The sequence below is a fragment of the Rhamphochromis longiceps genome, linkage group LG4 (assembly GCF_057381845.1).
Source record: "Rhamphochromis longiceps isolate RC_006_pf linkage group LG4, R_longiceps_female_GT1.1, whole genome shotgun sequence".
Lineage (NCBI taxonomy): Eukaryota > Metazoa > Chordata > Actinopteri > Cichliformes > Cichlidae > Rhamphochromis > Rhamphochromis longiceps.
In genome coordinates, this window is record NC_140560.1 from 38,846,235 (window position 1) to 38,868,877 (window position 22,643).

The 22,643-nt window shown below is 43.3% G+C and overlaps 1 protein-coding gene across 1 annotated transcript in view; it reads left to right on the forward strand.

Annotated features, from left to right (window-relative positions):
• The window catches only part of crhr1 (corticotropin releasing hormone receptor 1), a 36,105-nt gene extending 14,174 nt beyond the window's left edge, over window positions 1-21,931 (forward strand). Inside the window, exons 6-14 of the mRNA XM_085404964.1 lie at window positions 11,908-12,014; window positions 17,699-17,819; window positions 17,900-18,053; window positions 18,142-18,202; window positions 18,294-18,366; window positions 18,795-18,880; window positions 19,205-19,343; window positions 19,693-19,734; window positions 19,835-21,931. Of these exons, the coding sequence (XP_085261090.1) occupies window positions 11,908-12,014; window positions 17,699-17,819; window positions 17,900-18,053; window positions 18,142-18,202; window positions 18,294-18,366; window positions 18,795-18,880; window positions 19,205-19,343; window positions 19,693-19,734; window positions 19,835-19,975 (924 nt within the window). The 3' untranslated portion in view covers window positions 19,976-21,931. The remainder of the gene's footprint in view (window positions 1-11,907; window positions 12,015-17,698; window positions 17,820-17,899; window positions 18,054-18,141; window positions 18,203-18,293; window positions 18,367-18,794; window positions 18,881-19,204; window positions 19,344-19,692; window positions 19,735-19,834) is intronic.
• Window positions 21,932-22,643: the final 712 nt, after the last annotated feature.

The following is a 22,643-nucleotide window of genomic DNA, read 5'->3' on the forward strand; positions in this document are numbered from 1 at the left end:
TCCACAAATTATACATCAAAACGTAGGTATTTTTGCTGGGTTTCCGAAAATGTCACTATCATTGTTGTGGGATTTATAGAATTTTGGCAAATCTCCTCAGACCAACACAAAGTCGCAAAACTCTCCATAGAAAGTCAATGGAGAGCTTGTTCAAAATCACCGCTTGATTTCTGTAATGAGAGGCATATTCGAATCGTCATATCTCCTCAACGAAGCAAAGTTAAGACATAAGGCTTGTCCCAGTATATCTTCAGACACTCCTGACGCTCACAATTCAAGAATTATTTTCTCACCTATTACCGTTCTGAAATGAGTTAGACTTGTTTGAGGGTAGGAAATTCGTCCTTCGCTCAGATTTCTTCAGATTTCAAACTCTGGAAATGAACCACTTTTTTCTCTCGTCATATCTTTTTAATGGATTTCCACAGAGACCTGAAAATTTCCATGATTGTTCACCAAAGCCTGCTGTCTCTTACGGTGAAAGAATGATATTGATACTCCAAATAGATTTAGAGTTAGAAAGCGTTGTTTGAGGGCAAGTCAAGGCAGTTTTTGCTTTGCTCTACTCAGTTATGGTGCATTAGAAGTCAATTATCTTTAATAATTCATATTTTAATGATAAATTGTCAACACTTTAAGATTCCCCCATCTCTTCTGAACAAAACGGTGTAAGAATGACCGTTCTAGCCCCTACGGTTAGGAAATTATGGTCATTTGTTTGAGGGGAGTCGTCATTATGAGAAATAGACTGCAAAAATCCTGTGTCTCTCTGTGCTGCATGCACCTGTTTTGGCGGGAAAAAGTGCACAGGCTCTCTGATTGGTGGATTCAAATTCAGCAGCTCCAAGGCTGCTTGACTGAGCTAGAAACTTACTTCTCTGTGTGTGTGTGTGTGTGTGTGTGTGTGTGTGTGTGTGTGTGTGTGTGTGTGTGTGAGAGAGAGAGAGAGAGAGAGAGAGAGAGAGAGAGAGAGAGGAAGCCTTTTTATGGGATGATCTCATTGTAAGATTCAAATTCAATATATTTAGACTGGTTGACTGAATTGGATCTTGTGTGTGTCTCTCTCTGTGCATGTGTGTTTCCATATGTGTCCATATTTGTGATTGTGTGGCTGTTATATTTTTTTTTGCCAATTTTTTTCATTTAACAAGTATATTTGAGGGACCCTCAGCATGTTCAGCATTTTTTCAGCTGTCCATTTTGCTTTTCCAATTTTTCTGTTTAAGTTATTACTATTGTGCTAAATCATACTATTTCTGCTATTTTATAAGATTTGTGCTAAATATAGTATTTCTGTCAAATTATAGTATTTGTGCTAAAACATAGTATTGATTTAAAATTACAATATTCATAGTTCATCACAGTGTCTCTGGTAAATCACAGTATTTCTGCTCTGTTGTACTATTTTTCTAAATCATAGTGTTTCTGTAATGCTTAAGTATTTTTGGCTAAATATATTCTTTCTGTTATCTTATACTATTTCTCCTAAATTCTTGTATTTTTGAGAAGTTATCATGTTTCTGGTAAGTTACAATATTTCTGCTAAGTTCTGCTATGCTATTGTATTTCTGCCAAGTATTATGATTCCTCTAAGATATTGCAGTTCTGCTAAGTTATTCCATTTTAGCAAAGTTCCTTTGCTTCTGCAAAGTTTTTACAATTTCTGCAACTTTTCAGCTTTTTCAGCTAGTTTTTGCATACAGCTTCAGCTTTAAAGCATCCACACTGCATTTTCGCAGGAAATGCAAATCTTTCTAGTTATTATTATTCTTTTTCCGCCTGAAATTTTGGACCTTAACTCGCCCCACAGTTTTGAGACAAGGTTCACATATGATATATCATTGTGTGCGGCTGGAGCTGGAATGAGTTGCTATGACTTTTGGTGTTTATTACTTCTATAGTTTTTTAAATATGAATATTTTAATGCAAGTTTTTGCCCATTCAAATGAATGGGAACGAACGAAAGTGAAACTTTACTTACTTTGTGGTGTGTTTGCTCACTCACTTAATTTGTGGTGTGTTGGCTCACTCTAGTGGTATGTCCCCGTATTTGGATTACCATAATGACAACAATACGAACGGCGCGCACAGCGTTGGTGCTTTCAGGAACCATTGGAATTCTTAAGGTTGCACGAAGCATTGAATAGTTACGGTAACGGCAATGGTGTACGCTTGGTGGAAAACTGCATATCCCACAATTCAAAGCACGCCTCTGCCAGTCAAACAATGGCGGCTGCCACTTGGTTTAATATATTCCTCTTATTTGTGTTTCTAGGTCACAAAGTAAACTTTTAAGATATTTTCAGGTGAGAATGTAGGTGTGTAAACGTCAAATATCTGCTCGTTTTGTCAAAACATCCCATATTAGCAACAGATTTCTCACGATGTTGCTGCTAGCCGGCTAGCTAGTTCGGCCGGCTAGCTAGCGCCGCTTCGCTCAAAAGCACCCAGGCTTGGCTTTCAGTGAGGCGTCTCTAACTCCTTTCACCCCCGATCGCTCCGCAAACAGTCTTTGTCTTAGCTGGACTTATTTTTCGTTTATATGGGCCGATGATGCTGGTCGATGTGGAAAAAATAACTGAGTTGTTCATATACCGGTGGCTAGCTAGCTCCGCGTTAGCCACCGGTATATGTCTCTTCCCCTCGTATGCGGGGAAAGAAACACCGATCGACCGGTGGTGGCTAACGCGGAGCTCAATCGTGGATAAGGGAAACCCAATGCAGGAGAAGCAGGCGGCTGGTGAACTGAATTTCAGGTAAGACGTTATTAACTGCACTCTATTTGGGTCAGATATAAACCGAGTTTAGGTGTAGTTTATTTTCGTTGTGCTGACAGTTACAATAACTGTACTGCGTGCTAGCTAGCACGACGGAGTTTCTATACAGCTGTGCGCGCTAAGTTACTGATTTTGAACTTTATGACAGCCTCCCCTATTTTCAGGCGAGAATGTAGGGGTGTAAACTTCAAATATCTGCTCGTTTTATCAAGAAGTCCCATATTTTATCAAGAAGTCCCATATCTCTCACGATGTTACTGCTAGCGCCGCATGGCAGCTAGCTGGCTAGGGCGGCTTGGCTGACACCTAGGCCGGGCTGACTGATACCCAGGCCGGCTCACGCTCTCGTTTCACCGCCGCATGGCGGCTAGCTGGCTAGCGCGGCTTGGCTGCCACCCAGGTCGGGCTGGCTGACACCCAGGCTGGGCTGGCTGACACCCAGGCCCGCTCACGCTGTCGTGTCACCCCTAGTCTTTCGTGATGACTCTTGGTTGGCTGCTGGACTTATTTTTCATTTATATGGGCTGGTGATTCAGTATGAGTGTCCGGTGAACTGAATGTCAGGTAAGACGTTATGTATATGTAAGGTAGTGACTGGAATAAGTCACAAGGTGTCGCTGTTGAGCTGCATATATGTTGTAAATTTTAGCAATTTTGACCATTTGTCCTCTGCAGGACACCGTAGTTCAGATTTCTCGTTCGCGTGGGCGCCATCTTGGTTCAGTGTTTACTGTGATGTGCAAAGGTAAGCACTGTCAGTGGCGAACTGCATTGGTTTTGTTTAAAAATAAGTGTTCCACTGTGTAAAATAGCGGTTTGTCATTTAAGCCGAGCAAATATTTTGTTTATTGAGAGGTTCATGTATTGTCTGATGAGAGTATGAGACAAAGATATACTTTTCTTTCTTACTCTCATATAAAATATTTAGCTTTTATTAAATAGTTATCTGAATCTTACAACCAAAGTTTGTATAATAATACACAAGATTGGCTGTAGACCATTGTTAATCATTCAGAACACTGTGTAAAAATAACAAAAAACAAAAAGTGAATGAAAAGTGCATAAATATTTATTTTACGTGTTTGATGTGTGTGGCAGGGCGTGGTCTGCAGTGCCGCTGCAGGGGAGGTGGACCCACCTCAGCGGCATCTGCAATCACGCCTCTCAGGTGTAAAGTCTGTGCTCTCTGCTTTTTTTTTTTTTTTTTTTTTTGTGTATGTGTCGGGCTGTGAGATGAAAAGCTACAGCCGGCTGTGTGGGTACAGCAACTATGTGTGAAAAGTGGTCCATAACGTAATGCTTCAAAGTGTGTTCATGCAAACATTGTCGGGTCTGCTTATGAACCTCTGCGCACAGCGTCTACAAATTGGGGCTGTACGAAGTCACCTCATCTTTACACAAAACTGTAAGCTGTCATCTGTGAGGCGCGAGCGGTGTTTGGTTTTACCATAGTTCATGGTGGAGAATGGCTGCTCCGGTGAGTTTTGCTCTCTGTAGCCGTTTGAATGGAAAACTATACTGATTAGCGGCGGCATAGGCACACTTAAAATTTCTTCAGAAATTTTCGCTTTCTAGTTAGTTTTAATGTTACTCTTATTATTCTTTCTGGGTCACAAAATAAACGTTTAACATATTTTCAGGCGAGAATGTAGCTGTGTAAACCTCAAATATCTGCTCAGTTTATCAAGACACCGCATATTTTCAAAAGCGCTCCGACGTTTTCGGAGACGTCTGTTACCCACTAGCTCGATAGCTAGCCGGGGGCTAGGCTAACTAGAGCCGTGAGAACAGCGGACTCCCCGCAAATCGTTTTCAAACCCACCGCTGTCTTTCGCTACTCAGGTTAAACATGATATATAAGTCACTTAGATAACTTAACAATGTTATTGTTTGGCTTTTTTTAGTATTTTATTTGTTCCTGAGTAAATCGGTTTGGCTGAGATTAAAGTTATAGTTTTTACACAGCGGAATAAACGTCAAGCAGACAGCTGATCATCAGAAGTGTGAGATGCTCCAGAATTTACTCCGGTGTCCTGTTATATTTTAGATAGCAAGGAGTTTATTAAACTTCACCGAAACAATCTGCAAATTTCATTCAAATTTACTAAACTATCATCTTGTCTTTATTTTTAGTTAGCACCTTAAACACTTAAAGATGTAAGCTAATGATAGTTATATAAGAGCAGATGCTGCTGGTGCAATAAGCTGTACGTTTTACGTCCAACGGATGCATGATCTGATTAGTCGACTAACCGCAAAAATAATTGGTGAGTAGTTGACTATCAAAATAATTGTTTGTGGCAGCCCTAATTGGTTCACCATATGCACAACACAGTGAAACCATAAAAAGGGCAGGAAGGTTAGCAAACATCAAACAGAATCTTCACATGGGATGAGCTTGTGATAAAACACTGCAGCCTCCCCCCAGAACCTCGAGAGGCTGGGGGGAGGGCCTTTGAACACAGAGTTTGAAACAATGTAGAGGTGGTAAGCATAAAACATTTAACAATTCACTTTAACAATATATATATAGGTACATATTTAAGAGAAACAGGAAAAAGTTTGGAAACACCTTCTCATTTAGTGGTTTAAACTGGATCTGCTGGGATCAGTATAACCGGTTTCTGCATCACCCCGCTGCAACAGTTCGGCCCAAACCAACTCCTCGACTCTGCTTTGTGTTTTTAAGAAGACAAGGAGTCTCTGATCGATCGTTGCCACTTTATTTCCTGAATGGAAACAACGGTGTTTTATCAGTGCAAAAGCTCGCCACACACCACTCCGCACAGCACACTCTCGTATGGCTACGGCAGACTGGCAGCGATTACTGCAGCAATATTACAATTTTTAATGTACAATAAAATAACAGCAACAACAAATGATGTACCTGAATGGAAACAACGGTGTTTTATCAGTGCACAGGCTCGCCACACACCACTCCGCACAGAAACACTACAGCAGAACATCCCATTAGCATTCTGCTTTAGCACACAGTTTTACACAGTAATAAACAAATGAAAAGTACATAAACTGGTGTTGGACATGTGTCCACTAAGCACTTATTACACTTGGTGCCCATCAGCTAATCAAACATGTTTTATGTTTTATGTGTACTACTTAGCTATATCGTGTGCCGAACAATACAACTCACCTCTCGTATGGCTACGGCAGACTGGCAGCGATTACTGCAGCCAGCCTCACCTAACCAGCCACACTGAGGGGGGGGGGGCTGTTTCCCCATTACACTGACATTTGTGGCAAGTGGAATAATACCACATAAACACTGTTACATCAGCACCTCACTGTGAAACTGGCTGCTGGATTTCCTGACAGGAAGACAGCAGACAGTACGGGTCAGCAGCATCACCTCCAGCACAATAACACTGAGTACATGGGCTCCCCAATGATGTGTGCTGAGCCCCCTGCTCTTTACTCTGCTGACCCACGCCTGCACACCATCACACAGCTCCAACCGTTTCATCAAGTTTGCAGACGACACAACTGTGGTAGGTCACATCAGCAACAACGATAGGGCCTGCTACAGGAGTGAAGTTAAACATCTGGCTGAGTGGTGCAGCAACAACAACCTGTCCCTGAATGTGGAGAAGACCAAGGAGATCATCACAGAAATCAGGAGAGCTCACACCCTGCACACCCCACTAACCATCAATGGTGCTCCTGTGAGGGTAAGCAGCACCAAGTTCCTGGCTGTGCACATCTCAGAAGATCTCTCCTGGTCAAGAACACAGCATCACTGGTCAGCGAAGCCCAACAGCTACTCTACTTCCTCTGCAAACTGAGGACAACGAGAGATTCAACCCCCATTATGAGCACCTTCTACAGAGGCGCCGTGGAGAGCATCCTCACCGCTGCATCACTGTGTGGTATGACTCCTGCACTGGGCCCTGCTGGAAAAGTTACAACAGGTAGTGAAAGCAACAGAGAGGATTGTGGGTACCTCTCTTCCCTCCCTCCAGGACATCTGCTGCACCCGCCTCATCTGGAAAAGCCTCTGCATCACAGTGACTCCACCCATCTGTCCAACAGCTTCTTCAGTTTGCTGCCACCAGGAAGGCGACTGAAGAGCCTCGGGGCCAGAACCAGCAGACTGAGAGACAGCTTCATCCAATTTTTATTTTTATAAAATTGGATCGTTGCACCCCTAGTATTTATGTATATGTATTAGGGGTGCAACGATACACAAAATTCACGGTTCGGTTCGGTTCGATACTTTGGTGTCACGGTTCGATATTTTTTCGATACAAAAAAATGTTCATGCCTTTTTAATTTGTCATTTATTAAAATTATAAATATATATTTTAACTCAAGTACAGTTTTTAAATTTAATGTTGCTGAAACAACAAAATAATAGTAATAATAAAAAAATCTATCTGATGGAGAAATCACTCATCTTTGGAAAAGAGAGTTTATTACAGAGAAATGTCTCTTTCCAAAATAAAAGCTATACTATACGCTTCTTCTGGGCTATATTCTCAGCAGCATATTAAACATATCAGGTCCCCATAAGGAGAATCACGTGCTAACGGCTGTCTAAATGACTCGGGTAAAGCATGCGTGCTTGTTGTTTTTGTCTGCTTCCACTTGTCTTTGCACGAGGATGATGTCGGCGTAAATGTGCAGTCATATTCGTTGTGTTCCCACTAGTGCTGTCAGCGTTAATCTCATTAATATGACATTAACGCCATAACCAGTGATGGGAATAACGCCGTTACAAGTAACGTTTTTTTGGCCTGTCCCATTTGGTTCTTTAGCCGTCAGAATTGTTGTCTGAAGACCAACAAGGATACCCAATGGATTTACTTTGCCAAGTGGATCATCACGGCCTTGCCGTATTGGTATTTGATCGACCTTTGTTGTTATTGTTTATAATATTTTATTTTCAGTTGTTACAGATGGGACAGACATGACTAGAGGATAGGAAAGGGAGAAAGAAAGATGAAGGAAAAGAAAAACAGAAGGGAAGAGGGACAGTGAGAAAGGGCACTAAAAAGAGAAAGAAGAGAAAAAAATCTCCTGGATCACCTGTTGAGAGAAAAAGAAGAGAAAACAAGCAAAAAAAACCAGAGCAACATACTAAACACAACACCATCACGTTAATCTAGCTAAGTGTAAACTGCAGTAAATACTAAATATTGAATGTTGTTGTGCAGCAAGCAGGACCGACAGCGCACAATGTGCTTTGAGGTAGCAGCCAAGAAAGGTGTAGTTTATGTCTATGAACAGTGAACACCTGTGTGCACACCTGTGTGGATCAGCGCGCTTGTATTCAAAAGGTTTCCCCATGTAATCGTCTGCAAGAGGGTGTAGAGAGCCATAGCCCCGCCCCCAGGGCATGAAGCTGGCATGGAGGAGATCCAGACATGTAGAGGCCCCAGAGTGCGAGAGCCCAAGGAGGAGCACCAGGGGGGCATCCGTGCCACCCTCCTGGGAAGAGCTGAGGAGAGCCCCAGACAAGGGGTCACCCAGTAGCCACGGAGCAGAAACCAGAGGGGGCTGCACTGGCGTGCCCGCCAGCTGTGCCAGAGTGAGCCGAGCCGCAGGCCCAGAGGCCGGAGGCCCGAGGGCCCCCTTTGCCCCGGAAGAGGCACCAGGACCCGCCAAGTAGCCACCGGGAGTGAGCTGGTACATACCAACGCACCGACCCCTGAGGGCATCAGTTACCGGCAGGGAGTAAGGTGTTACTAACGGCGTTACTTTTTTCAGTAACGAGTAATCTAACTAATTACTATTCCTGTCGTTACAACGCCGTTACAGTTACTAACAAGTAAATGCGGTCCATTACTATTTTTCAACAAACAGACGGTTGAAGCTCTGTTCAGCTTACCGCATCTTATATCAGTTGAACGGATTAGCTGACTACGTAAGTAATCTGGACGCTACAGCTGTTAAGAGATATACTCTAAAGCACTTCTTCAGTAGAGACTCAGAGAAGAGAAACACACAGAACTTCTTGCTAGCAAGGGCAGTCTCCAGAACTGGGACTCGCACTGAGAAACTGCCCCGGTCTTTATTTATACTTCAGTGGGTGCTTGTGTGTGTGTGTGTGTGTGTGTGTGTGTGTGTGTGTGTGTGTGTGTGAGACCCCATAAACGACTTCATCTAAACAAAAAGCACTTAGACTAGAACAGATATAGCTACGTTAATCCTACCGTAAAACAATAAGACAAGGTACGACCTCTCCCATACTCCTAGGATGTGGGGGTGAAGCCAGAACACCCTGGAATGTCACAGACCTCCTAGGATGAGACATTCTTTCAATATGCCACCAACTATATACTTCTAAACACAAATGATTACATGCAGTATTCTACCATATGCAAACTTACACCATTAAAAGATTATACTGACTACTAAGTACAATTTTCCTATTGACAACAGCCCACTCACATCCTGGGTCATTTCACCTGAGGAAATCACATGATAGGGTGGGGCAAGGTCTCACAACCTCGGCTGGTAGTGACCCACACCTGTTTTCACACCTTGGCTCATGTGATTAGATAGATTCATTCATTTATTTGTTCATTTCAGGCACAACAGAAATACATATATTGAACATAAAGTGCACAAAACAAAAACAAAAATTACCTGAAAAGGAGTGGGACGAAGAAAACTTATTAAATCCCACCCCTATACTCACTGATCAATAGTGGGTCAGCGACCCCCTTAGTGACTCTGCATCATTTGCTCTTAGAACTGAAGAAGCTTCTTGGATGAAACACCTTCAAGAAACTTAAAGTCCAGACCTTTTTTTACCAAGCTCCTCATATCACCATGAACCTTCAGCAGACCTACTGATCTCTAATCTAGCACATGACCTATACCAGGTTACTTCTGCAGCTTTAGTTACCATGGAGATGAGAACCGATGAGTTAAGCTGGAATGTACTCTGCTTAATACAGAGCTCAGGTGTTTGCAGGTGGCAGGAAGTCACTGAAGCATGATTTCTGCCCTCTCAGCCACACAGCATCGATTTGTAACCTTTGTTTGATTTTAACAAGTTTTCTGCATTCTCCTGATCCACACACCCTCTCACACACACAGAATAAACTGAAACAGTCAGTGACAAGTGTGAGAACATGAGTGATCAAACGTCAGTGTGAATGAGTCCTCAGAGAGCGAGAACCATCTGGAGCCTCTGTGTGTGTGAGCACTAAGGGGGCGGATCCCTTTGAGGTCCAGGTGGGAAGCTGGTTTCCCTGGGGTCCTCACAAAGGCACAAAGAACAACGTGTGTGTGTCTATAAGTCCATATGTAATGTCATGTGGTCTGCTTTGTGTGTGTGTGTGTGTGTGTGTGTGTGTGTGTGTGTGTGTGTGTGTGTGTGTGTGTGTGTGATAGAGAAAGAGAGAGAGAGAGAGGAGAGAGCATCTCCCACTGAGACAATCTGTCACCCATTTCCTGCTCTCCTGTGATTGGCCAGAAGAGCTGGCTGCTGGTCAATCACAGACCGTAATTAACAAGCAAGGTGTGCGTGTGTGTTTACAGTGCAACGAGGCTGAGCATGAAAGGAAAGTTGCATAACTGTTCATTATTATTACGGCACAAACACATAGTTGTTTTGATTACACGTTTGGCATAATTTTTAATCATCTAAATGAAAACAACATGTTGCTATGGAAACATGCACACAGAGAAAGGATGTGATTGTAAACTGATTATTGGATAGATTTTGTAAAGGGCATGACCCCTGTTACACCTCAGCATCTCATGTGAAAGCTGCGACTCTGAACAGAAACATAACCTAAACTAACCTCGTATTGTGGCGATACGGTCTCTCAATCACACCACCACACAGTACTGACCCACACATACAGTTCTTACACACACACTGGACTTTCTGGACTTTGGTTTTGCACAACACTGGTCACTATATTCTTCATTTCCAGTTAATACTTGTACAGCTGCTGTTATTGTGTATATATTTATTTATATTTAGATTTCTTCATACATTCTTATATAGTTCTATATTGTGTATTTTGTTGTACAGTTATTTTATTTTCAACTTTAATTTATATATTTTATCTTATTCTTCCCAGTTAAATTTACCCTTCATTCTAATTTGTGTTGTACAGTTATTTCATTTTTAACCTTAATTTATATTTTATTCCTTCCTAGTTAAATTTACCCTTTTTAATTTTTCATATTTATTTCCTATCTTATTCATAGCCTTTTCCTTTTTTGCTTTCTTTAGGTCACGAGCAGTTGTCCAAGCATTTCACTACATATCGTACTGTGTATGACTGTGTACGTGACAAATAAAAATTTGAATTTGAATTGGGTTATCTCAATTGTTCAGTTGTTCTCCTGACTGAAGTTTGGTCCGTGTACAGCGTCCTGCCATGCAATTGCATTTGTTCCTAACCCATCCAAACTTCAGTAACCCTACAAACGTCACTGCTGTTTAGTTTTCTGTCTTCATTTCATTTTAAATCCCTCACTCAGAACATGGTATTGTATATTATTTAATCTTAAAAAAATTTTTGGAGACCTCCCACATACCACTAGAGGGAGCCCACATACCACCAGTGTGGTATGAGTTTGAGAACCACTGCTACAGAGGTCTTAGAGAACATGAGCTCCTTCACCAGCTCCAGATAAAAACCTTCACCAACCAGGTGGGAATTATTTTTTTATAGGTCAAGACTATAGGATCCAAGGAGAGATCAAAGGTCAAAGACATGACCTCAGATATGCTGTGGTCGAGTCTCAGGGAGCTGTTTATGAAGAATGTTTACTAGTTGATGGATTGGCTGATTGATTTCATTCCAGCACATATTGAAGAAATATCCCATTTACACATACCTGACTGTGGGTGGGACTTCTTTGAAGCTCTTTCCTCCTTTGTTTCACTGATTAAGATAAACCTTCAGCTTTGTACCTTCATCTAGAGGAGCAGGAAAAATGTGAGCTCAGTGGGCGGGGCCTTTTCTCCATGACCTTTGAACCTGTTCTAGTTTTACTCTTTCAGACATTTTCATGATGGGGGGAGACTGAGCTCAGAATTTTATAATAAAGATGAAAACATGAAACTGTTGAACTGCTTGGTTGTTTCTGGAGTCATGGGTCAGATCTGACAGGTTGTCCTTTCTCGCTCTACTTCCTGTTTCAGAGGAAGAGTAAAGTTCACTATCAGGTGGCTGTCATCATCAACTATTTGGGCCACTGCATCTCTCTGGGAGCGCTGCTGCTTGCCTTCACGCTTTTCATGAGGCTCAGGTAATGCACCTGTTTGTCTGTGTGTACACCTGTCTGAAGACATGTCGCACGCTTGCTGTGAGGACAGCTGAAGGGTTAAGCTTCAGTTCCTGGTTCAGGTTAAAGGATCAGTTATGCGCATCCTCACAAAGAAAGGAGCACAGGTCCAGCCCCCTTGTGGACGGTGAGGGTAATGCAGGTGACTGTACCATGAAGAAGATTAAACAAACCCATGATATCCTTCCATCATCTGGACTCACCTTTACAATGGCGCTCACACAAAGCTAGTTATCAACTCACTAATCCTGCACATTCACATGGAGGGCATCTGACCAATCACAAAGGGGCATTTCGTGGGTCACATGACTCTTCTTCCACAGAAAATAATCCCTGTGAGCGCAACCTGATGTTACAACATGGTGATAAAAAAAATCTCTAAAGAACAGCGAAGTATGCAAATAAAATGCAACATTGTAGTAAAAAGGGTGAGATACGTGCCACAGAAAATTCTTAATCAATTTAGTGCACGCAAACATTTGAATTCCAGGTGATAGTTTATTACTGAGCACGCTCAGTGCTGCTGTTTGTTTCCAAGGTGATGGCTGGAACCACTGAAACATTGTAGCTTCCTGTCCCACAGCCCGATGAAGGAGGCGTGGAAATCAGATCAGAGTGAATGAATATGATTGGCCGATCAGGTGTTCAGGTGTGTGTTCCATGTTTCCAGCAGAGTGGCGAGACTCAGCATCATGTCTGAATGAAGCAGAACACCACATGCACATCCTGTGACAACACCATTATCGACCATAAATCGACAGTGCGTCTTAAGTATGAATTCTGGTTGTGCTTACTGACCTCAAACCAATTTTATGTGGTACACGGCGCTCAAAAATCTGTCAAGAAATGTTTTAATATGACTTTGGTAAGCTACAAAGCCGCACCGCTTGATGGATTGTCGGAGCATCACGGCTACCATAGTCAGGAGCCTCGTGGAGTGATACGTACTGTGCTTCAACGTAATATTATGGTGTGTGTATAAGGACCTGGCACACCTGGAACACCTAGCTGTTAGGATGCTACATGCTTATGAAGTAGATTTCAGACTTAAGGCTATCAGTCACTTTTTGTTTCGCTTAATGCACCTTATGTATGAAAATAGATCCGTTCATTGATACTGCACCTTATAGTCTGAAAAATATGGAAACTGAGAACATTACCTGCTCTGGACACTTTGAGTTTTTATTGCTGCTGTTCAAGGTTTGAAGCTAGATGTGATGACTGAATTCAGACCTCAGGTCAGCAGGTACAGTGCGCTGGTCCTGTTTAAGGATAGGATATTAGAGAGAAAAAAACTGTTGTAAATTTGTTTGCTGACAACAGACAAAAACCTATAGAATAAAAATCAATATGTTTATTATTTACTGATCATCAGGGAAGCACAAAGACAGTGCACTGTAATGAGGGGTTTTCCAGGAATGATGATGCTATTTTCTGGCGATCTGATTGGTCTATAGGTGGCGATGTCATACCAATTGATCTGTAATCTGGAACCTAAGCAGGTCTAGAGAAGGTTGGAGTCACAGCACATGTTACCATGGCAGTTTTTCCCAGTAAGTAATAAACTACCTACAGAAAGCCCAGGTTAACCCTGAAGTTATCTGGATAAGCCAAAACCCAGCTTATCTGTATCTATATATCTATATCTGTAATACAGACCTCTGAAGCTGTGATCCAGTAATTAATTACTAAGTAAAACAAGATCAGAATTAATCTGTGCGAACGAAGATGTATAAATCCTGGCAATCCCTCCTGCACTTAACAGCGTACACTATGTTACTCTGTGTCGGGGGACCCGATCCTTTGGGTGGTCTAATGTTTTGGCGCAGCGTGTTTTGGGGTTTAAAAGCCACAGAGACCCAGTGTTTAGAGAAAATGTGTCTCAGCTGCTCCGATACTCCTGACACGTACGGGATCACTACAGGTTTTCGATTAGGCAGCGGTTGTCCTTCTCTCCTGGAGCTTTCTTTAGGAGCCTTCCCAGCTTTGACAAAAATCCAGCTGGGATAACCACATTTACTCAGGGCCTTCTTGATGTGCTGTCCTTCTGCTTCCCTGGCCGCTGTGTCTGTGGGGATGGTGTTCGCTCTGCGTTAGGCGATATGTAAACCGGCAATCGTCAGTCCAATAATTGTCGATGTAATGTAATAATAATGTGTATGTTTTAGTCCCCATAGGGAAATAGTTCCTCTGCATTTAACCCATTCACCCAGTGAAGCAGTGGGCAGCCACTAATGCAGCGCCCGGGGAGCAGTGTGTAGGGACGGTACCTTGCTCAGGGGTACCTCAGGGTAGCCATTCAGTGGAGTCGAACCCCCGACCTTCCGATCATGGGGCCACCACTCTACCTACTGAGCTATCCCTGCCCCATCCCTGTGGTGACTTTTTGATGGGCGGAGCAATGTAATCATACATGTTTACAACACAAGTTCAAACATGGACGAACTAATTTCCCCCAAGAAATTAGGGCTGTCAGCGTTAATGCGGTCATCACGACTAACGCGATTAAAATTTGTAACGCTCTCAACCCATCTGAAGCGCAGAATGAACAAACTTTGGACAAACTGCCTGGAATACGTTGGCAGAAACATTTCAGGGATTGTAGCTCAGTCCGGTCCTGATAGGTTAGTTGTTAATCGTCTTTGTCATAATGACGGCGCGTTAACGCTGACAGCACTAAAAGAATATTCACATTCACTAACCACTCCCTTGGTAACGATGAGCAATGAGGGATGAGGAAGTGTGATTAGTGCTGCGGTTTGGGGAAGGCCTTGAAGGGGGACTGGCGATGGCTCTCGGGCCGGGCTGAACCCCCTGTACTAACGAGAAATAAAGGGAGGCAAGGAAGAGAGGAGAGGACAGGAGAAGAGAGAAAAAAAGGGGGGGCAGGGTGGGGCATGAAAATGAGATCAGCGTTTCTTCTCTTCACATTGGAGAAGGGAGGCTTTTATAGGCTGAGGCCAGAGGGGGCGTGAAGGAGGAGTGGTCCCGCTCATGAAATTCAGATGATATCTCCACTAAAGTCGCTTATTTTGGATGAAAGAGGTAAACCTAAGGATGTAACCAAAGCAGTGTGCCACTTGTGCAGACGTATAGTGCGAGCAAAGTTCTCAAAGGCGGCTAACTGGCATGAGCATGTACGTGTTCACCATCCGGCTGAGTATCAGCAGCTTCTGCAGCTCTGTCAACAAGCGTTTGGGCGCTCTCTGAGGAGGGGGCTGTTACAACAGCGCTATCATTGTTTTTTCTGTTGACTGGATCTATTATCGCCATCATTCTTAGCAAACGTACTCATGGGCAAATAAACAAATGAATCGCTGATGGGCTCAGCCTTTTGACGATAGTTGATATAGTCATCCTATCGCCCAACCCTACTCTGCATTGTAGCGTCCTGGTGACACCCAGTTTGTGCTCCAGTAGATGATTATTAATAACAAAGTGATTCTGTTCCCATTCAGACCGCGCAATATCACCCAACAGTTTTTCATCACGTTCGTTTCATCTCCCCGTCATATGCTACTACTCTCTTTTATTCATTGGCACAATACTATGCCACTTTTAGAATCACCTGCACTGATAGCTAAGCTGTTTATTTTTCAGGATATAGTTATATTGTTACTTCATTAGAGTTATTTAATATTATATTTGCACTACCCTACAGTATATTACTGTATACTAGTATTGTATATATTGTATATCTTATTCCTCCGTTCCTCTGTCTCTCTTGCTGCATTGAGCATGTGTATGACATAAAAATTTCCCTCGGGATAAAGAAAGTTCTTCTTATATTATGATGAGAGTCAAACCTTAAATACTGATCTGTATGTGTCGGTTTACGGTACACATCAGCTTTTAGATGTCCCCCATTACTGATGGAGATCTCACAGTCTAAGAAGGCTAACCTGCCACTTTGATGTGTCGGTCCACTGAGTGAATGTGATCCGTGAAATGTGAAACGTCCTGAGATTTGATTTTCACCCAGGTGTCATCCATATACCTGAACCAATGACTTGTTCCAGAGTAGGATAGCAAAGCCCTCTTTTCCACTTCTTCCATGTACTAGTTGGCCACTCTTGATAGTCCAGGGTCTATCGAGCAGTTTCAGTAGAATGAGCTTGTGAAATGAATGGACCCCACGCAGCCTCAGGTGACAGTTTTGTCATGTTTTGTTTGCACAACACGTCCTTTCTTTTTCCTTAGGATGGGAAGTTGGCTTTTCAGCTGCTTCTCCACTCCACACTCAGCTCCTCTCTCGAGCCCCAGCATCACTGAAATAGTCTGATTACTGAGTGGCAGCAGCTGTCCTGCCAGCCACCCTGGCACTGCCCCTCCACTGCATCGGAGCCAGATACCACAGCCCTGCCACAGAGCTCTGCAAAAGCCAGGCTGGAAGATAGAGGCACATTATAAGACAGTTGTAAATAACTAGTTTCCTCCACCTGTGTTTGGTGTGCAGCACACCTGCACCGTCGTGTATGCTCCCAGCGTCATGTAGCTTTGACATGATTCAGGTCCTCGCAGACGGGAGAGTTTTTCAACGTTAGAAATGACACCCTCAGGATGTGATTGATGTTCAGACCCTGATCTTCAGCCTGACCTATTAAACTGAACCATTTCAGCCGTTTTCCTTCTCAGCCTCTGATTGGCAAGCTCAGTTTACCTGATGGTCTTTCAGACTTCAGTTTGAACCCCCTGTGGCGAACCTGAACAATGAGCCGAAGCTTGCTGTTCTCGGCCATCGCCCTTCCTCCACTATGTCTACACTTCACGTTGGTGCTTCAGACCCTTCTTCGTCTTCTCTTCTGCATCACACAGGTTGGTTTTGTTTTCATGGGTCCACCGTTCCAGAGCTTGCTGCCTGGTCTACTTTGTCAAGTCTGATTTTTCTGTTCCTGAGCCTGATTGATGCTTTGAAGCTTCTGGATTTTCTCTGTGATTCTTAACTTGGTGAACAGCTGGGAAACACGGCATCTTCCTCCAGGAGAGTCTTCCTCACTTGACTGAATGTTGTCCTTGACAAACTGCTCAGCATTCTCGCTGATATGCTCGTTTCTTCAGCCCAATGATGACCTCCTTCACACAGCTCCTCTCCTCTTTGAAGCCGGTCACGATTTCTGATGAACGAAATGCTAATTTAACACTTGACTCTAAATTAGTCCTGAGAGTAATGAGAAAGCAGGCTGACTTGGACTCGCAAGTGCTTATTGGCTGATAGTTCTTTATTTATCAAAATGATGCGAATGAAAACAAGCTTTAAAACAAACTGAAAGCTCTCCAATTAAAACATGAGAGGGTGATGCAGGGATGGTGATTGCTGTTAAATATTCTGTCATAATGTTTAAATAAAACAAATTGAAGCCTGTTAAAATGTAATGTACTAAAACCACCAGAAGGTGGCAGCAATGATCTGAAAGGTGTTTCCTGATGCTGCTCTGAAAAAGTCTGATGTTGTGAGATTAGCTGCTCACAAACAGGACAAATGCACAAACACAAAGGTGACCAAAAAGGCGAACATGATGAAATCCAGTTTAAACGACTGAGCGCAGCAGGAACAAGCTGCGGAAAGTTCAGTCCTGAAAAGCTCACCTGACTGTATAGTGTGGAGGTGTTTAAGGAGGAGGCAATCAGTTCAAGTCTGTGTGTTTCAGGAGCATTCGCTGTTTGAGGAACATCATCCACTGGAACCTGATCTCCGCCTTCATCCTGAGGAACGCCACCTGGTTCATCGTCCAGCTAACAATGAATCCCGCTGTTACCGAGAGAAACCAGGTGCTCACGCACTCACACGCACAGACACATACTGACAAACACACTGATGCTGACCGTGACGCTGACTCTGGCCTCTGCAGGTGTGGTGCAGGCTGGTGACGGCAGGTTATAACTACTTCCATGTGACCAACTTCTTCTGGATGTTTGGTGAAGGCTGTTACCTCCACACTGCCGTCGTTCTCACCTACTCAACCGATAAACTCAGGAAGTGGATGTTCATCTGCATCGGGTGGGGTCAGTCCATCTGTCCCCCTTTCTGTCTGTCTACCTGTCCTCCTGTCCCTCTCTCTGCTCACCCGTCTCCCTCTCTGTCTGTCTGCAGGTATTCCATTCCCCATCATCGTGGCGTGGGCTTTTGGGAAGCTGTACTACGACAATGAGAAGTAGGTCATGTGACCAGATAAGACTTCTGCTAAATATAATGTGTTGCAATATTGAACGTGAGGAGTCATGTGACTGTGTTTTGATTGACAGGTGCTGGTTTGGAAAGAGGGCGGGAGTTTATACAGACTACATTTACCAAGGCCCCATGATCCTGGTCCTGCTGGTAGGAGCACAGCCAGTCCACCTTAAAAACACTACAGTCCTCCTTAAACACAGCCAGTCCATCTTAAATTCTGTCAGAGACTGATGCTGATGTTTTGGAGATTCCTTTGACCAGCAAGTGGTGCCGAAGCCTCCATCAGACAGTAGAAACCAGTAAAATCCCATAAAGTCTATAAATATCAGATTTGTTACAGACAGCTGAGAGGATGATTTATCGAGAGAGGAAGAGGAGTGAGATGGTCTGGTTTAACGTGAGAAGACACGTCAGCTGACAAGCTGTCATGTGATGTGGTCTCTGAAACCTGCTAACCTGATCAGACTCAGAGATGTACACACACTGTGAAGTCACATGTGTGTGAGAAACACCTGCACAGGTAACTTGGCTCATAGTCCAGCTGTGTATAAACCTGGAAGTCTTCTTCTCCTCAGATTAACTTCGTCTTCCTGTTCAACATCGTCCGGATCCTGATGACCAAACTCAGGGCATCAACAACCTCAGAAACCATTCAATACAGGTAGAAACACACCTGTAAATAGGAAGAGCGTGACAGCTGAGCTGGGTTTGTGATTGATTGATCAGAAATAAGTCATTGGTTTGGTCTTACAGACAGATGAGAGCAGGTGTGATGTACAGGTGATAGTTAGCTGTCGCCTCACCTTTGCATGTCTCTTTGGAGGTCATCAAACACTCACACTGGCCGTGTCTTTACGGTCTGTCTTCACTGATGTTTATGCAGCTCCTCACATAAACCAGCTTATTTTCCCCTCTTGCTGCATGAGCCTGTTTGCTGAAGGTAAAGAATGCCTGTGTGGGTTAATGTGCTTCTCTGGTGCTGCAGGAAGGCGGTGAAGGCGACGCTGGTGCTGCTGCCTCTGTTAGGAATCACCTACATGCTTTTCTTTGTGAACCCCGGAGGAGAGGACGAGGTCGCTCGGATCGTCTTCATCTACTTCAACTCCATCCTTGAGTCCTTCCAGGTTCAGACTGCCACCCACACCAGAGGGAGCCTAACACAGTTTAATCGATTATCAGAGAGCCTCGGTGTGGTCACTGAGCACTAATACATGAGCTGTTGCTGTCAGACCAGGTTCAGCTTACTAAATCCAGTTTACTATGCTGGTCTCAGTCCAAGACTAAATTGGCCGAGCTTTCTTAGCTCAGTTTACACAGACTGATCTAAAAAGAATCATAAACCTTTAGCTTAGCTATTAGCCAGAACGTTGATGGACACATCCTTTGATGATGTCACTTCTAGGCTGGACTCTTGTAGCTCCTCCGCCCATCAGTCGCTGTTGGCTAACTTGTCGACTCTCTGTGTCCCTGCAGGGCTTTTTCGTCTCTGTGTTTTACTGCTTCCTGAATAGCGAGGTTTGTCATGTTAATCAGGATTCCTCTTGGTTTCACATCATGTATGAATCGTATTTACATGACCGTTCTGATGTCTCTGTTTACCCGTTTACATATCTAGGTGCGCTCCGCGGTCAGGAAGCGTTGGATTCGCTGGCAGGACCGTCACTCCATCCGGAGCCGTGTCATACGTGCCACGTCACTGCCCACCTCACCGAGCAGAGTGTCCTTCCACAGCATCAAACAGTCCTCAAACCTCTGACAGACCTGAACTCACCCAATGGCGGTCTGAGATGTGATTCTCGTTGGCCAATCTGAGCTCTTATGATGCATGAGGACCAGACAGTTAGAGGGGGGGGGGGGGCTCTGTGTGGCCCCGCCTCTCTTCACCCTCACTAGACTCTCTGTCTCTGGACTCAACCAATCAGCTGCTTCATATGTTGCACTGAGCAGTAGGGATGGGTATTGATAAGATTTTCACGATTCCGATTCCATTTTCGATTCTGTTTAACGATTCGATTCTTTATCGATTCTTTTTAAAAAAGGAGAACACTAAGGTCAACTAGCTTAGAACTTTGTTTTATATCTTCTCTTTGAACAAGATAGAAATTTAGGAGTAACATGGCCTTACAAACCCAACAGTGAGATCTTAGATCCAGCCTACGGCTCTTCAATGGGGTGTCACAGGGTCCCCAGGAAAAAAATTGTAAATGTAAAATAATAAAATAAATATTCTTCTGTAGCAATAACAAAGTATAACATAAATTATTCTGTAGCAATTACACAAGAATATCCAGTAATGTCCCTGCCTACAATTAAACACATTCACTTACTGAAAATCATCTGCTGTGGCAAATGGGCCTTTCAAGCCTTTGACCACAAACTGAGTCTCTGCTCGGTGACATTCGTCTATCCTGGCCTGAAAGGAGACGCTACCGGTAGACTGCAGCGAGAACTGCCAGCATCTGAGCCAGACTCTGTGTGCCTCTCTCATCATGGTCACTAAATGCACAGTAATGGCAGGTTTTGTAATAAGGCAGATCACGCTAACATAATATGCACTGTTAGTTGATTATTTACCTGCCGCATTAACGGGAGAGGACGTGCAAACGTTACCGCTGCTGCTGGGTTGAGATTCACGAGTCCGGAGCGGAATTAAAAACACGACATTCATTTAAGGTCATCGTGTGTTTTGTGAGCAAATGCTTTTGCATATTCGTAGTGTTTCCTCCCTTAAATGAAATATCTACTTTGCAAATATTGCAAGTTGCCCTGTTGTCATCTGTTCTCGTAAAGTATAATCAAACTTTTGAGCGTTTAAGCTGCCGTGTTTCCTGCCAGGTAAATGACGCTCCGCAACGTGGTGACGTCATTCGGGGCAACTGGAATCAATAAGGGAATCGTTTGCAAAAATGGCAAACGATTCCAAGGAACTGAAACAGGGGGAACCGGTTCTCAACAAGAACCGGGTTTCGATACCCATCCCTACTGAGCAGCCAGACTGCATTTTATAATCGGTTTAGTGGTTTATTGATCAGTGTTTTATTTATCAGCTATTACTGTATGTATTACTGATCACCAGCTTTCTGCTCTTCACACACACGCACACTGATCATCACAGATTCAGAGGTGTGTGGTGAGAAACCTAACCCTAACTTAGACTGTCTGATAACCCTGACCCAGTACTCACTCTTTACTGCCTGGACGTCAGCTTCCTGCTCTACTTCCTCTGGTGAACATTTATTCAGATTAAATCTTCGGGCAAGTGGATTAAGGATTTGTACCATTTCCACCAGTGGCAGGAAAGTAAAGCTGGATTATCAGCAGGTTTTATTTTGCATCAGATGGAGTCTTTATAGCCACAAGAACGTCTGCTTGATGTTTGGTGTGAGTGCTCCGCCACAGAGACACTGCTGAAGACACACAGCAGCAGATCCAGGAGTGTGTGTGTGTGTGCACACGTGTGTGTACGTGTGTTTGTGCATGCAGTTTAATAAATTAACCCAAGCTTAACTTGCTGTGAAAGGGGCGGAGTTTACATCATGTGACCAATCAGAAACATGGACAGATCAGCAAACTGATCTCTGTTTATTTCCTTCATGAACAAATGGAAAAGAGGCCGTTTATACAATGATTTCCACCTGCAATCCCTGGCCAGGTAAAAATACGTGACACACACAAGTTGACACACAAGCCACCACGGCGAGTGGACTATGGAACGCCAGGACTGCCATAATGAATTAATTAAATACACCATTAAATAATTAATTAAATGTGTCAATAATTGATTAAAATTGGAATTAATTAAATAAATAGTTATGACACATGTAATTAATTAATTATTGACACATTTAATTAATTATTGACACATTTAATTAATTATTTATGTATTTCACATGTTAATTAATTATTGACACATTTAATTAATTATTGACACATTTAATTAATTATTTAATGATATATTTATTTATTTCATTTTGGCAGTCCTGACGCCTGGCTCTCATCATGAAATAATTTTATCTGTCAGCCTCACCCATCAAACTCAGGGGGCGGGGTTAACGCTGCCCATGCAGCTTCTCTAACATTTGATTGGTTGCCGTGCAAAGTAAGTCAAAACAGGTCGATCCTAGATAATCGATTGCTTGTGTAGACTTGGGGCAGCCAGGTATCCCAGAATGCAGATCAAATCACAGGCAGCAATGGTGGTGGTGTAGTTTTAAAATACCCCGTTTTTCTGTCACCAGCTACACTTTTAACAGTGTTTTAGCCGCGAATGTCGCGCCGTATGTCTGGTCAGGTTGTCAACATAGAACATGTTTGCAAAAGTGCTCAGATGTTGTCAGAGATTTCACTAGCTCTGCTAACAATTAGCATGCAGAGTGCACCGAGGGGGTTACGTTAACCGGTTTGTTTACATATTCCACTCTCCG